The sequence below is a fragment of the Melanostigma gelatinosum genome (genome assembly GCF_949748355.1).
Source record: "Melanostigma gelatinosum genome assembly, chromosome: 7".
Lineage (NCBI taxonomy): Eukaryota > Metazoa > Chordata > Actinopteri > Perciformes > Zoarcidae > Melanostigma > Melanostigma gelatinosum.
This window is the reverse complement of record NC_136640.1, coordinates 2,918,658-2,931,003: the sequence shown is the minus strand read 5'-3', so window position 1 is coordinate 2,931,003 and position 12,346 is coordinate 2,918,658. Positions and strand designations below refer to the sequence as shown.

General features: G+C 42.8%; 2 protein-coding genes across 4 annotated transcripts in view; both read right to left on the bottom strand.

Moving 5' to 3' along the window:
- Nucleotides 1–1,410, bottom strand: part of LOC306780138 (large neutral amino acids transporter small subunit 4-like) — a 28,892-nt gene extending 27,482 nt beyond the window's left edge. For both annotated transcript variants that reach the window (XM_079272362.1, XM_079272363.1), the window contains exon 1: nt 1,272–1,410. The gene's annotated coding sequence lies outside the window, so the exon portion shown is untranslated. The remainder of the gene's footprint in view (nt 1–1,271) is intronic.
- A 1,647-nt stretch (nt 1,411–3,057) lies between these two features.
- LOC306779992 (unconventional myosin-Ic-like) overlaps nt 3,058–12,346 on the bottom strand; it is a 47,167-nt gene continuing 37,878 nt past the window's right edge. For both annotated transcript variants that reach the window (XM_079272136.1, XM_079272137.1), the window contains 16 exons: nt 12,165–12,245; nt 11,575–11,680; nt 10,443–10,560; nt 9,924–10,037; nt 9,620–9,696; nt 9,443–9,511; nt 9,225–9,309; nt 8,975–9,134; nt 8,238–8,321; nt 8,058–8,151; nt 7,924–7,979; nt 7,711–7,846; nt 6,962–7,032; nt 6,776–6,873; nt 6,282–6,381; nt 3,058–6,030 (listed from right to left, as the gene is read on the bottom strand). In XM_079272136.1, the coding sequence (XP_079128262.1) occupies nt 6,004–6,030; nt 6,282–6,381; nt 6,776–6,873; nt 6,962–7,032; nt 7,711–7,846; nt 7,924–7,979; nt 8,058–8,151; nt 8,238–8,321; nt 8,975–9,134; nt 9,225–9,309; nt 9,443–9,511; nt 9,620–9,696; nt 9,924–10,037; nt 10,443–10,560; nt 11,575–11,680; nt 12,165–12,245 (1,476 nt within the window). In that variant the 3' untranslated portion in view covers nt 3,058–6,003. The remainder of the gene's footprint in view (nt 6,031–6,281; nt 6,382–6,775; nt 6,874–6,961; nt 7,033–7,710; nt 7,847–7,923; nt 7,980–8,057; nt 8,152–8,237; nt 8,322–8,974; nt 9,135–9,224; nt 9,310–9,442; nt 9,512–9,619; nt 9,697–9,923; nt 10,038–10,442; nt 10,561–11,574; nt 11,681–12,164; nt 12,246–12,346) is intronic.

The following is a 12,346-nucleotide window of genomic DNA, read 5'->3' as shown; positions in this document are numbered from 1 at the left end:
GGATAAAATGATGAATATTAATACAACATTTAAAATTAAAATAAACACCTGAACCACAGTGTAAATGAAAATGGCGTCTATTTTGAATGTTTAAAAAAAGAATTAACAATGTATTGAAAAAAAGTGAGCATCACGTCACTAACAGGCATGAAGCGGTGGAACTGGTCTGAAATCGTCTGCCCCCCCCCTCACACACACGCACACGCACACACACACACACACACCTCCCACCCTAATCTGCATCCCTAGCATCTACTAGCAAGAGTCAAGCTAAACGAGATCAAAACATCAGTGTTCCGGTTGTTATTTTCAGAATAAAAGTCGGAAGACCGCTTCGTGAAAGTTTCAAGAGTGGGGAGCAAAAATCAACGTAGATAAAGCAAAGGCAATTACCACTACAATATAGTAAAGAAAAAAAAGATGATCAAATAAAAAGAACAGTACGAGTAAAGCATCATTTATCTACATGACTCAATAGTAGGCCATTCACGTCACGTATATAAGCGCTATATATATATATAGAGAGTAAAACGTGACGTGGATGGAGGACGTTTGCCTTTTCCTGAACAAAGACAAATGTTCTGAATACTTTTAAGAAAGTGAATGTTGTGTATGCTTTTATTCTGAAGACAGTATCCGCTGTTTCCCGGCAGTTTGACGTACATATACGCAAGAGGCGCTCAGCTGTTCAGCATCAACAACAGTAACTGTTGGGGGGGGGGGGGGAATTACCATCATCGCTTGAAACAAAGAGTTTACTTAAAGAAGAAAAAACACAAAACGAGCGTCCACACGCACGAGCCTCGGCCTCGCGGCTGCTTCTGTGGCATCACCGCCGCTTTTATTCTAGAACATTAAATCATAACTTTCATGGCAACAATGAACTAGCGACATAAAAAAGGGGAAACGGAAGATAAAGACTGAAAGAAACTGTAACAACTCATCTAATCTAATAATATGTCACTTGCATGTGCATATGCATGTTTTTTGCAGGTAAATTTACACGATTTCCCAAAAAGATCAAAGGGGGAAACAAAAACAACCCTGATGACCTTAAAGTTGAGCCTGTTGCAGCTCTTCCTCTGCAGCCATCAAACAAAGAAACAACAACAACAGAGAGAGAGAGAGAGAGAGAGAGGAAGAAATTTATAAAATGAAAGATAAAGAGAGCACTCTGCTGCAGGATGACGCTCCGTGTTATTGTGAGCCGGTTGATTCCTGCTGAATGAACCCACATGAGTCAGCCTGAAGCATCCTCGGTGCGGACCTACCTGAGTCTGTGGATTCAGAGGACAATAGAGCCGCTCAGTCAAATCTCCCAAATGTTCCTCGGCGACAACAACACACACAGATGGTGGTGGGGGAGTCACAAAAAGCAATGGTTGCGTCTTTTTTTGTGTGTCTTTGAATCACTCTTTCTCTCTCTTTCATCCCTCATTGCTCTGGAGCTTTATAGCAGCGCAGGAGAGGCGCACACAAACAACACAGCGCGCTGATTGGCCCGTGGCTGAGCTAGAGACCGGCCGGAGCCAATCAGAGCGAGGCAGTGTTGTGTTGTTCCTTAATACTGATATTTTTTTTTAAAGAGGGGGGGTAGTTCACTTATGTATGTTTGGAGGATAATTATGGGATGCATGTTGAAACATAAGAAATTAAGTGAATATGATAATAATAACTTTATTCATATAGCACCTTTAAAAACAGAGTTTACAAAGTGCTTTAACAGACAGAGCAGCAAACGCAAAAGGCAATAATAACAACAACGGAAAGATCAGTGAGACAGTTTATATGTTTATAAAAAAAACTAACTATCATTGTTTTGCATTTTTGGAGTTTTGTTTTAAAGTCACACCTCTTTTGTTCTGATTTGGAGGACAATACAACCCAATACAATACAACCCAATGTTATCTTGCAACCCAATAACAAACTTAAAAAAACGGTGCTTCTATAAAAGGGTATATAAATCATCCTGTTTGTCCTGAGAGGTGACTCAGCTGTTTACTTCCAGCTTCATAACCAAACATGTAGTTCCTATGAAGTTCAGGAGAGGGTTGGAGAGCACATGGTCCGGTGGAGAGAAAACAACCAGTGAGCGAGATGTTCGCACCGAGGGCGACACCTAGTGGCCGCTTTAAGCAACTTCATACTTTATACTGGTGGACACTGGTAGAATAAGTACTCACACTCAAGGGAAAGTGCTGATACTTTAAACCTTTTAGTCGAACCTGCAATAAATTAACATTTATAGTGAACATGTAGGGCAGACATCCTCTGTTTCATATCTGTGTTAAAAGTGAAGCTACAGCTAGGAGACAGTTAGCATAGCTTAGCATAACGCCTTTGTAAACAGAGCCAAGCTAGCTGTTTCTCCCCTAATCTAAAACAAACTAAGCTAGCAGTCTCCTGACTGTAGCTTGTTATCATAAAGACAATGAGGGCGGTGTCAATCTTTTCATCTATTTATGTCCCAAAATGTGAACCTATTCCTCACATTCAAACATTGCTAATATTTAGACAATACTTAGCTAGTAGCTTGAATTTTAAGCTACTGTTTTTAGCTAAACCCAGATTTGAACAGAAGTTCAATAACAAGGCTTAAAATTGTGAGTTTTAGTTTTATAATTTGGTCTAAAAGCAGTTTCAGTTAGCTTAGCTTACCATAGCGACTGGAAACGGGTAGCCTTTGTAGACCGTTGGACAGATCCAAGCTAGCTGTCTCCCCCCCCTCCCCCAAGCTAAGCTAGCAGTCTCCTGGCTGTAGCTTGTTATCATAAAGAGTGGCAATGAGAGTGGTATCAATCTTCTCATCTAAATCTAGGTTAAACAGTGAGTTAATCCCCCAAATTATTTGTGTTGCTGGTGAGCCGATTTAATTTTAAAAGGCGAACATGCACGGCTGCATTTAAATGGGAATATTCATTTTAATTAGCCATGTAAACAGCTTATTAGGAATATCGTCTGGGCACAAATCTGAATATTTGGTAGAAATCAAAAGTTTAATTAGACACAAGGACACACACAGCTGAACAGAGACGACGAAATAAACAAGCAAAGTCTTCTCCTTTAAAAAAAATTTATTTCTCAAATCTTTAGTATCTCATCTTTTAGTGTGTTGGTATAACTCTACATTGGTTTGGTGCATACAGTAAGTCTGATAACAGGAGTGTATCTATAAAATCAACGGACAAACTTTTTGGTTTTGAATAAAGCTTTATACACACAGAGGGAGGAAACCTCTAGGTGCTGCTGGGAAAAAAACTGGCGAAGACGTATTTTCTCCCCACAAAATATATCTGTTGTATTGCTGTCCGACAAGGCACGTGAACAAGTTTGCGTCAACAAAAACAATAATTAGAAGCTGTTTTTCCTCCCAAAAATGTTTCACATCATCAAAACCTCACTTGGTTTGACTCTCTCGTTTTATAACACAGAACACAAACTGTACATATAGATCTCCCTCCTGAAAACAACAACACATTCAGAACTGACACAACAATATCATATAAATCATACAAACAGAATCACTAGAAATCAATGGGATCTTTGGCTAGTGTGTCCTGACAGGGAGTATTGCAACCGCCTCACAAACCCAGAGACAAAGTTAAGTCATTAAGCGAGAACAAAAAGAACAATAAAAACAAAAAATAAAACATTTTGGAGCTCCTCTCAAAAGTTTTCAATGACAACCTTTTTTAGGATTCAGTCTTTGGTCAAAGTTAAGAGATATTTAAGATAGAACTGTTCTAAAGGAGGCCGTTAATCTGAACTGGTGTGATATTTGCCTAAACATTCTACTGTTGTCATGATGTATTTTAGTGCTGCGTGACGATTTAAATGCGTTTTCTACAGTGAAAAAGCCAAAATTCTGGAAAAGGCTCTGAATGTTTATATTTTCCGTCACTAAAGGAAAAAGTTTGACTTTTACGTGACTTGTATCACCGATCAGACTTTCATATCTGTTCGTTAAATGTGAAGCTACAGCTAGGAGACAGTTAGCTTAGGTTAGCATAACGCCTTTGTAGACCGTTGGACAGAATCAAGCTAGCGGTTTCCCCCTAAGCTAAGCTTGCAATCTCCTGGCTGTAGCTTCACAGTTAGCATAAAGACAATGAGAGTGGTATCAGTCTTTTCATTTAAGCTCTCTAAAACTATTGCGTCTAAAACATCACGTTTAAACATCGCTAACATCTCGACAATACTTAGCTATTAGTAGCTTTAATCTTAAACTCCTGTTTTTTTTTTTTTTTAGCTAAACCCAGATTTGAAGTACATTACAGTCATTTAGCAGACGCTTTTATCCAAAGCGACTTACAATTCAGAGTCTATCACATTTCTACACCGTAGGCACAACTACGGGAGCAATTTTGGGGTAAAGTGACACATCGACATGCGACTAGCAGAGCCGGAGCCGGGGATTGAACCGTCGACCCTCTGATTGAAAGGCAGCCCTGCTATCCACTTAGCCACAGTACACCAAATGTTCAATAACAAGGCTTCAAATTGTGAAGTTTAGTTTTACAATGTGGTCTAACTGCAGTTTCAGTTAGCTTAGCTTAGCATAACAACTGGAAACAGCTAGCCTTTGTAGACCGTTGGACAGCGCCAAGCTAGCCGTTTCTCCCTAAACTAAGTTAGCAGTCTCCTGGCTGTAGCTTCAGTTAGCATACAGACAAAAGTGGTATAAATCTTTTCATCTAACTCTAAACAAGAAAATTATTCATTTCCCAAATTGTCTATTCCCAACTATTCCTTTTAAAACGCCACGTTTAAACATTGAGACAATACATAGCTATTATTAGTTTCAATAAAGCTTTATTAAACTACTGTTTTTAGCTAAACCCAGATTTGAAGTACACCAAAAGTTCAATGAAATCATTTCAAATTGTGAGTTTTAGTTTTACAATTTGGTCTAAATGCAGTTTCAAAGACACAGAATAGTAGAAATGGAGAGCTATGTTGAGTAGAGAGGTGAAGTCATTCATGGCACGATTCAAAAAGAAAAAATATTTGTCCCTCACCGTTGACTATGGAACATATTTTTCATTTTATGAAATAAGTTCCCGGAAGAAGACGTACTTTGCGCTCTATACTAACACACATAAATCCCATGAAGCTATCAGACCAGTTCAGCCAAAGCCCCACTTCAGAGAGGAAATGTACCCGACTACGGAGGCAGATGCTGGGAGGGCCTTTAAGGTCCCAGCAGGTCATGTGGTTCTCAACAAAAGGAAAGAAGCCGTACAGTCAAGAGCACGACGGGTTTTACCATCTACACTTAACTCCACTCATTCAAAAGGCACGAGCACCGGCATCAAGGCAAATAAACCGCTGCGTTCTTTCATCATTCTCTCGATTTCTCTGTTTCTACGTAGTGAATCCGTCACGACGAGCTTTCTGATTCAAACACTGCACACATAGATTTGTGTATTGTATTCAGTAGTACATCAAACTGTTTATTCTGTTTTTTTTTAGTGAGCCACATCCGGACACTTCCTCATCCACCTCTAAACAGCTCTCCTACATACCGTCAGCCTTCAACAACAATAACCGTCCACCCCAGTTAGAAAACGCAGTGTCAGCAATTAATCCTGTAAATCGGGCAGAAAACAGTTTAAAAAAAAAAAAGAAAAGAAAAAGAGGCAACAGGAAACAACTACCCCTGATTTTCATCAACATCGACTCTAGACTCGTCCCTCATTGTTTTCTTGGTCATTTTCCCAAATAAAAGCACAATAAACACACGCGGTGCAAGAAAAGTGCACCAAAAATATTTGTTATTCGTTGGCCTCATATATAAAATCAGAATATTCAAACAGTATTAACTCCACCCAAAAATATAATATATAAACATAAATATATCAATTAGTTTAGCTAGATTTCTTTCTTTTTTTAAATTTATTTTTTAATTGGAAGCACATGCCACCAATGAGGTGACAAGCTGGCGTCTGATTGGCTTAGGCAGAGCGGGGTCTGCTGGCGTGTGATTGGTGGATGGGAGTCCATCATCTGGAGTTCAGTCTGGGAGCCGTCTGAAGACATTTAGAGGAGAAAAACATCCCGTCAGAGGACAACAACAACAACTTATACTGTGAACAACAGGGATGTCTTGATTGATAGGGTCAATTAATATGAATAGGCACTGTTACAGTATTGAGCTTTATACTTAAGTTTTTCTCCCAACCATTTGAACTCATCCGTTCGTTAACACATATAGAAAACAGAACCCTCCGTTTATTCAAACAACGTCGCTCTGAAAGACTAAAGAGACTTCTTCACTCACCACAGACAGGTGTCCGTTCTTAGCCTTGGCCACCAGCAGTTCTGATCCGGGCGTGAAGTCAATGGTCCCCTCTTTCCCCTGACCCACTGTAAACGTTATGCTGGAGGAGGAGCAGAGGGAAGGTCAGACAGTGTGTAGGAGGAGAGGCTCATTTACATACTGATGTTAGTGTTATGTGAGGGCACACACACACACAAGCTTTCCTTAAAGTCACTACGAGGAACTCTCAGTCCTGGTTCTGGTTCTCCCGTGCCTCCCTGTCCTCCAGCGGGTCCAGCAATACGTCAATACTGAGCTGAAGGAGGTTCTGGTGAACCTGCATGAGTTCATCTGGTTTCACCAGAATCCGACCCGGTGGCTCCGATGACGAGCATCAAGAACAACTCTATAGAAACAGACCATCTTCTCTCTGTACTGATGGAGGTCTGATAGAGGATCAGGACTAAAAGTTCAAAGTTCCTCGCAGTAACTTTAAGTGATCCTCAGATCCTCACCTTCCCTGGTTGATGTTGATGTTGTTTACTTTGTCGGAACAGATCGCTATCTTGGTCAAGGTCTCGATCACATGGTCGCTCTGCAGAACCACGTCTCCCTGAGAAGAAACCATCAAACCCGTTGACACAAACATATAAAAACCACAAGAGATCTGGTTGATTGACGTGAAGTCCTTGTTTTTTTACCTTCTGTTTGTTGTCGTCACTGAGCACGTGCAGAACAAACAAGCCGTCGCTGAGAGAGCTCACTGAGATACCTGCAGGAGACGGACACACTTGATGAGCCACTGTGGCCTCGTTCTTCACTGCAATACTTAAGTCCTGCTCCTCTGCTCTCCAGTTGAATTTATTTGATAATTCGTTTCACAAAAGCTGGAAAACAATGGAATCTATATATCTAATATTTTTCCAAGTGTCCACAAGTGCAGTTCAGCCAGTTTCACAGAGTTTTTGTCACGTGACTGACTTGTCTGAGACCAACAATGGTCAACTTCACAGTTGCACAGAGGAGCTCAGAATCAAATGTTTTTTCACAAGATTTGATTCAAGCAAACGGTTTATTTAGGTGTTTTGTTGAATTAAATATCACAATTTAAAGCTTCAATTTGGTCTCTTTTCCTGACGGAAGCGCTCGTCACACATGATGTGTTCAAGGACCGTCGGAAAGATGAAAATCTGACGATAACGCTGCTATTTTGAAAGTTTCTGGTTGTGATAAACGGTTCATTTTTGGCAAATCTTTACAAGAAAACTTGCTTTCCAATCCCGCCGGCGGGTTTTGGAGTTACACTTTCAATCAAAACATTTATTTAACTTGCCATTAATTGTGTGGGAAGTTTTGCCCTCGGCTGGAATAATAAAGACACAAAAGTAACTCGGTAAACGTGCGCCAACGCCCAGAAAGAAACAACCCCGACTGTCTGTTGACCTCTGACCTTTCAGAGTTCCGTAGTCGATGCGCTGCTTGAGTTTGGCCTCCTCCACGATGACGGCGCTGCTGGAGGTGAGCAGCAGCTGGCGGGGCCGAGCCTTGTAGCCTTTCCTGTCGTACTTGGTGACCGGCACTGCGTACTGCGGATCAGAAGAGGACGCCGGTCAGAAACTCCCTTTCGAACCCTTTGTGACTTCTGCGACTGTGCTCCACTCACCTTCATCTTCTCGCTGCCCAGAGCCTGCACCACCTTGGGGTTGATGTCCTCTCCGTCTAAACAAAGAGGAGACCACAATGCTGAGATCTTGTCACACAGAGAGCAACATGAAAAGGATTTAAAAAGTGTCTCACTGAGTCTGGTGCTGACAAACAGTTTGGGCACGCTCTGCGGGTAGTTGTCCTTCTTGTCCTTGAAGAGCTCACTGGCGATCATCTTCTGCTCCATCTGTTCAGATAACAGAGTTGATAACGGTGACGTAGCAGAAAGAAGCAGCAGACCTGAGAGTCGGGTTGTGAAGAGACTAAACTCACCTGGTGTTTCCACTCGGGACTGATCTTCTTGCAGTAGCTCCACACCATGTTCTGCATGCACAGCTTACGCAAGTGTTCTGAAGCCTAAAGACAAAAGAAATCCACTTCACAGTGCTGTGCCGTATGTAACAGGAGTCACGATACATACGGGCTATGTCACGTTATTAAAGTTTCACCTTTTAAACAGTCTCAATACTTCTAAAATGATGGATATGACGCGGTTTGATCACATAGTTCTTTACTCTACCGGCTGTCAATAAGAGTCCGTTAACATGAGCTGATACTGATGACACATTTTGAATAGATTTCACATTAATCCATTCATTTTTCTTGATTTTTTTAAACCAAGGAGCTGATTGTTGATTTCATAAAAAAGGAAACGAAGACGAACACCTCTGTCTGCATCAATGGAGCTGAGGTGAAGCAAGTTAGCAGCTTTAAGTTCCTGTGAATCAGCTTCACAAACAACCTGACGTGGTCCTCGCACGTCTCCATCCTCGTGAACGAAGCTCATAAACGGCTTTATTTCTTAAGGAAACTTAAGAAGGCGAAATTCACGAGCCAAGTTCTTGTTACCTTTTAACAGAGGACCAATAGAAAGCATCCTGAGTGCAAACATGACAGACTAACATCGGGCACGGCACAGGACGAGAGAACTCCCAAACCAGCATCGGTACCCGTCTACCGAGTATCAGTGACAAGAGGTGCCTGCGCAGAACTGCGTTGCGTCGTCTCACCTCAGTGAGAGCAGCCGGGGGTGTCGGCCAGCTCTTGTCCAGGACGTTCTTGGGCAGGTTCCTGTGCAGCTTCATGAGGAACGAGAAGCGCACGTAATCCAGGAAGTACTCGTTCTCCGGACAGCGCTCTCTGTGGCGGTAGATGAAGCCTTTGATGAACCTGTAGGGTTGAGGAGAAGGAATCATACTTCATCCCCGTCATGAAGGTAAATTAATCTCACAGCGTTTGTGCCGTCTGCTGGTCTCGTACCTGCGGATATCATCAGCAGCTTGTCGCCTGCGCTGCGCTCTCCTCCTGGCCAGGACTCCTCTCCACCACGCCTGGACGGTGATAGCTGCAAGTGTACACATAATCACAAATATATACAAGTCAACGCACGGAGAAACGGTTGCAGGCGGACCTTAAAATGACATTAGCGGGAGAAAAAGCGAAACGATCCCAGTGGAGACGCGAGTACGTTTCCTCACCTGAGGTTCTGAGTTTTTGGTATTTGGACTTTTGGCTGTAGCCTCTCCATCCGGCCTGCAGCTTGGTGGCTGTTGGGTGAAAAAACAAACAAGAAAAAACAAGAGACAAGCGGTTTGAATTCATGGCGATAATGAAAGTATTCGGCACAAATCGTCAGTAGTGTCAGCGGCTCTCACCAAGACTATGTTTCCTGGTCTCCAGTGCTTCCTCGGTGGCAAACAAGGTTTTTGGGAAGCGGATGAAGATTTTGGATCTAAAAGATTGAGTGAAAGGTGAAACGTGTTTAATCATAAATGTACTTTGAAGATGACGAGCATCAAGAACAACTCTATAGAAACAGACCATCTTCTCTCTGATGGTCTCTGTACTGATGGAGGTCTGATAGAGGACCAGGACTACGCTGAGTCTGGTTCAGGACCAGGTAAAAGTCCTCACAGTGACTCTAAGCTTGTACTGGAGGACGGCTTGTGTGTTGCTGACCTGCCCAGTTTGTACTCCTCCGGCTTGTATCCCAGGTGTTTGACCAGCGTGGCCACTCCATCAGACAGCTTCCCCTCCCAGTTGGGCCACGTGTCCGGACACAGAGACTTATACCTGAACACGCAGAAACACAAGTAAATACAGGAACGAATCTCCAACGGTCAGCTCCAGCACTCCTTCAGCACAAATCATCGTAATCACGTAAACTACTCTGACTCTTTACGATTCACAGTTTAGGAATTATTCCAAGCAGTAAAGCAGGCGTTCACTCTTAGACTGTCGGGTTCATTCACAATGAGATCACAAGAATATTTCACTCATCCTCTCACAAATCAGGGCTTCTTTGTAGGAAATGAATCACACGAGTCCTTGACTTCTAGTTGGTGTCTTCTTGTGTGTCTACTCTGGACACGTTGGTTTTACGAGAATACATGAAGGGCACATCTACGTGATTATATTCTTGGTGCAGGGTTTCCATGTGATAGAACGTTACTGGACAACATAAGAACATATGATCACCTCTGCAGGAAGACCTCATAGCGCCGCCTGTAAGCGAAGCCGGCTCTCCTCACCCTCAGGTTCTCCATCAGGCCCAGGTACTTGACCTGGTGGCGGATCAGGACGTCGTCAAATCGACCTGAGACGGAACGAGAGGCGGAGGAAGAAGCAGAAAAATACGTAAAGGACACAATGAACCGGAGGAAACCAGTAAATGCTAAACAGCAGCAGTAGGAGTGACAAAGCACAGAGAAACTGGAACAAAAGGTCGACTGTGGGGGGGAACAAAGGCCGGCCCGATATGCTGGCGACCACACGGAGACTCACACTGCAGCTAGAAACAAACTGTTCGGGTCGGAATCCGAGAAAGCACAAGATTAACAATATTAGCTCGTGTTTACAAGAACGGTTCCAGAGAACTGGCCCAAACACATAAATTAATTTAAGTAAGAAAATTGAACTGGCGTAACAATTCTGTGATATTTAAATTGAACCGTAAAAGTATTTCGCAGTGATTACATTTCACAATAAGATATTGAGTTTGCTTTTACGATTTAAATGACGGCAGCATCACCAAACTCTACTGGATGTAAGTAAACGCACCAAATGTAGAACCTGAGACATTTAATGTCGAACCGTAAACTTTTCTTCTGCGACGGCGTTTTAAAACCATTCTACATAATAAAATAATAATAGTTAAAGAGATTAAAATGGTAAAATAAACTTGACTTTTTCCGAAGATTATAAAGTCACAAATGTACAAGAAGCTCACGCTTCACTGCTCGAGGCTGGATGAACGTCATCACAGCTCAAAGCTCACAGCTTGTCGTGTGTTAAGCGACCAGGAAGTGACCAAATCAACAACTCGATTGAGCAATGAGGAAATACTCGTGAGCGTCACCATATTGTCATCAGCATCGTTGCCTTGAATTGGATTTATTCAGAAAATAAACGTTTCTGATAAATGACTCGATGATAAAAGCTGCTGGATTTAGAAACCCGATGAGAAAGTATGTTGAACAAAGCCATGAAAAGTTTCTGTTTCTAGGGTCTGAATTGAGTTGTTTTTGACTGTTTTTAGACTCTTGCGATCGTAGGTCACTTCAGGACGCGAATAGAACCAAGAGAAGAAGAAATAAACCAGAGTGGATACCTGCTTGCTTGGAGTCATTGGGTTTGATGCAGCGGACGTACGACGGCTCCTTCGACATGAGGATCTCCATGAGCTTCGCCAGACTGGCTTTGAACTGAGTGGCCGCCTGGAGGGGCAGACAACAGAAAGATGGTCAGGAAGTGATGAAGGTGAAGAGGATGAAGGTGAAGAGGATGAAGGACGGGAAGCAGGTATGAGATGAGGAGGAGAGGAAACGTCGAAAATCGAATCCCGCCGGCTGGAGATGGAGAGCGAAGAAGAGCTCGACTGTGACTGGCACCAGTGTGGAGGAATCTAACTGGCCAGCCTGTGACAGTGCCCTGTTCAAGTGTGTGTGTGTGTGTGTGTGTGTGTGTGTGTGTGTGTGTGTGTGTGTGTGTGTGTGTGTGTGTGTGTGTGTGAGAGGGCATTCCTTTAGAGAGTGGGAGGCGGCAGAGAATCCCCATCAGACCGCCCACTCCACAGCAGAGGGGAAACACACCACTGTTTGTTTATTGCTGTGGGAAAGTATGTCGGGATGCATGAGAGTATGAATTATGAGAGCGTGGAGAAAATAAAGACACACAAACAACAACAACAAGGTGTCTCACCGTCTCTGGACGTTTCTTGTCACTCAGCTCCTCTCTGTCAAAACACTGGTTCAGGATCTTGTTCTCCGACATGCACATGACCTGCACACACACACACACACACACACACACACACACACGCACACACACACACACACACACAGGTATTTAAACTCAGTGCTGAACTTCACACAAATGTAACA